Source organism: Raphanus sativus, unplaced genomic scaffold, assembly GCF_000801105.2.
Source record: "Raphanus sativus cultivar WK10039 unplaced genomic scaffold, ASM80110v3 Scaffold0910, whole genome shotgun sequence".
NCBI classification, from domain to species: Eukaryota; Viridiplantae; Streptophyta; class Magnoliopsida; order Brassicales; family Brassicaceae; genus Raphanus; species Raphanus sativus.
The window spans coordinates 10,359-12,386 of NW_026616224.1; the positions used below are offsets into that span (position 1 = coordinate 10,359).

Sequence of the window (2,028 nt, forward strand, 5' to 3'; positions counted from 1 at the left end):
GTATATGAAATAGTTATATAATCATATAAATAGATGATTAACGTTAAAAATTAAACCATTTATATTCAAAAAGAAATATTATGTATATTTTGAAAACAAACATCCGCGCGGTTACGCAGATCAAATTCTAGTTTACATGTTATTTTCTGCAGAAAATGAATGGTTTTGCAATTTTATATTTTGGCTAAATAATAAGACGTGCATGTCAGAGAAAATAGGAAGTTAAGGGAGGAAAATAGGTTACAATATATTTATATTATTAATTTTTAAAGATAGTTAGTATATTTTAAATAGGTCCAATGATAAAATATGTAATTTTTTTTTTGATAAAGAAAAATGTTAAACCCGGACCACTAATGGAACCAAGCCTAACTCCCGGATGGGAGATGCATCCCACGGATAGATCCTCTCCCGGATATTCAAATGAGTCCTATATACGCAATGAACTCATATCCGTGTGGCCATTTAAAGGTATTTGCAGCTGCGGAGATTCGAACCCGAGAGTATTGGGAATCTCACCTTCAACCCGAAATCCGTCCTACCACTAACCCACCTATAAGTGGTTTAAATATGTAATATTCCAGATAGTGATAAGGATAGAAGTTAACAATAATTTTATTTTAATAGAATTGATGGTTTTCGGGTTTAGACTCTATAATGGTGACTAAATCAAAAGCCGCATTGCATATACAAAAACCATATACTATTGAGATCAAGGCTTTCTCTTGTACCGAGTCATAGTAGATTTAAAACATATAAACTTATAAAAAAATTGAGATGACATAAATATTGGTCTGATCTTTTTATTATATATGTTTTGAATCTCATGAGCCATAGAAAAGGCAAACACTACATTCATATTGGCCATGTATTTGTCAATACAAGGACTTATTTTTATTCCATGGAAAACAAATATCAAACTTCTTAGTTCTACGGTTAAACCTACAAGGTCCGGTTTGTCTAATCTTCCACATGCACTGTTGGCACCAGTCATCGCCGCTACTCTCTCGGTGGTATCTATATATGTCAAAATAATACATTCCGTTTGGCAACGCAAAAGAACAGAAAAACAGTGACCTTCCGAATATTTGAGGCTTAAAACTAAACGACCACGACCCACCCGGTTGCAAACTTCTGTCACCCAAATCATCGTCCTTTGATTTACAATGATAATGTAATGTTACCGTACCACCAATATCGTTGATGATTTCTACAGTAATTTTTTCCATAGGAATAAACTCATCTTTTGTTGATGATAATGATGAACCGTTTACAACATGAATGTTGTTTATTGTCTCGGCGTGTGATAGATCTGTAGCTATGAGGATAATCAATGTTAATAGTGATGGGTAGCGTTTTGGAATGACCATTTTGTGGTATATGAGATAGTGACGTTGTTTGTACTTGTTGAATGAGTTATATATATACACAGTAGTGTAACGTAATGCAGTGGCGACGATTCTTTATACTTTCTTTCCGTTAATATCTTATCTGAATATTCCTTTTTACACTTAAATTCATGTATATGGTCAAAAAATCAGTCTATGGTCAAACTTAGAAGACAAGGAACCTTAACTATAGTGACGTTTTAGATTGACTGATTTTGATCATTTCATATTTTTATTTCATACTTAGTTTACAGAACAACATTTATTCTGTGAATCATGAATATCAAACTCGCTAAAATAGTTAAGCCTGAGCACATATCGGATATCCGGATTTTTGTAAGTATTTGTAATTTGCTTTGAATGTTACGGATATCTAATTTTTCGATTTGTTTTGCTTCGGAAAAATACAGATATTCAGAAAAATGGATATCCGGAAAATAAATAGATATTTACGGATATTTACGAATACATATGGATATCGTATTTTTTTTGATTAATACAAATAATCTTAAGAAAAAAATTACAATTGTCATAAATGTTTTCTCTTCCTTTTATTTAATACTTTTATATAAGTAATAATGTGAATATAATCGCTCAAATCATATGTTAGAATAATAATTATATAATTTTATACATTTAA

At 31.1% G+C, this 2,028-nt stretch overlaps 1 protein-coding gene across 1 annotated transcript; it reads right to left on the minus strand.

Annotated features, from left to right (window-relative positions):
- Positions 1-875: 875 nt before the first annotated feature.
- LOC130503294 (S-protein homolog 2-like) lies at positions 876-1,370 on the minus strand. The gene has a single exon (XM_056997973.1). The coding sequence runs from the start codon at positions 1,368-1,370 to the stop codon at positions 876-878; it is 495 nt and encodes a 164-aa protein (XP_056853953.1).
- Between the last annotated feature and the right edge of the window lie 658 nt (positions 1,371-2,028).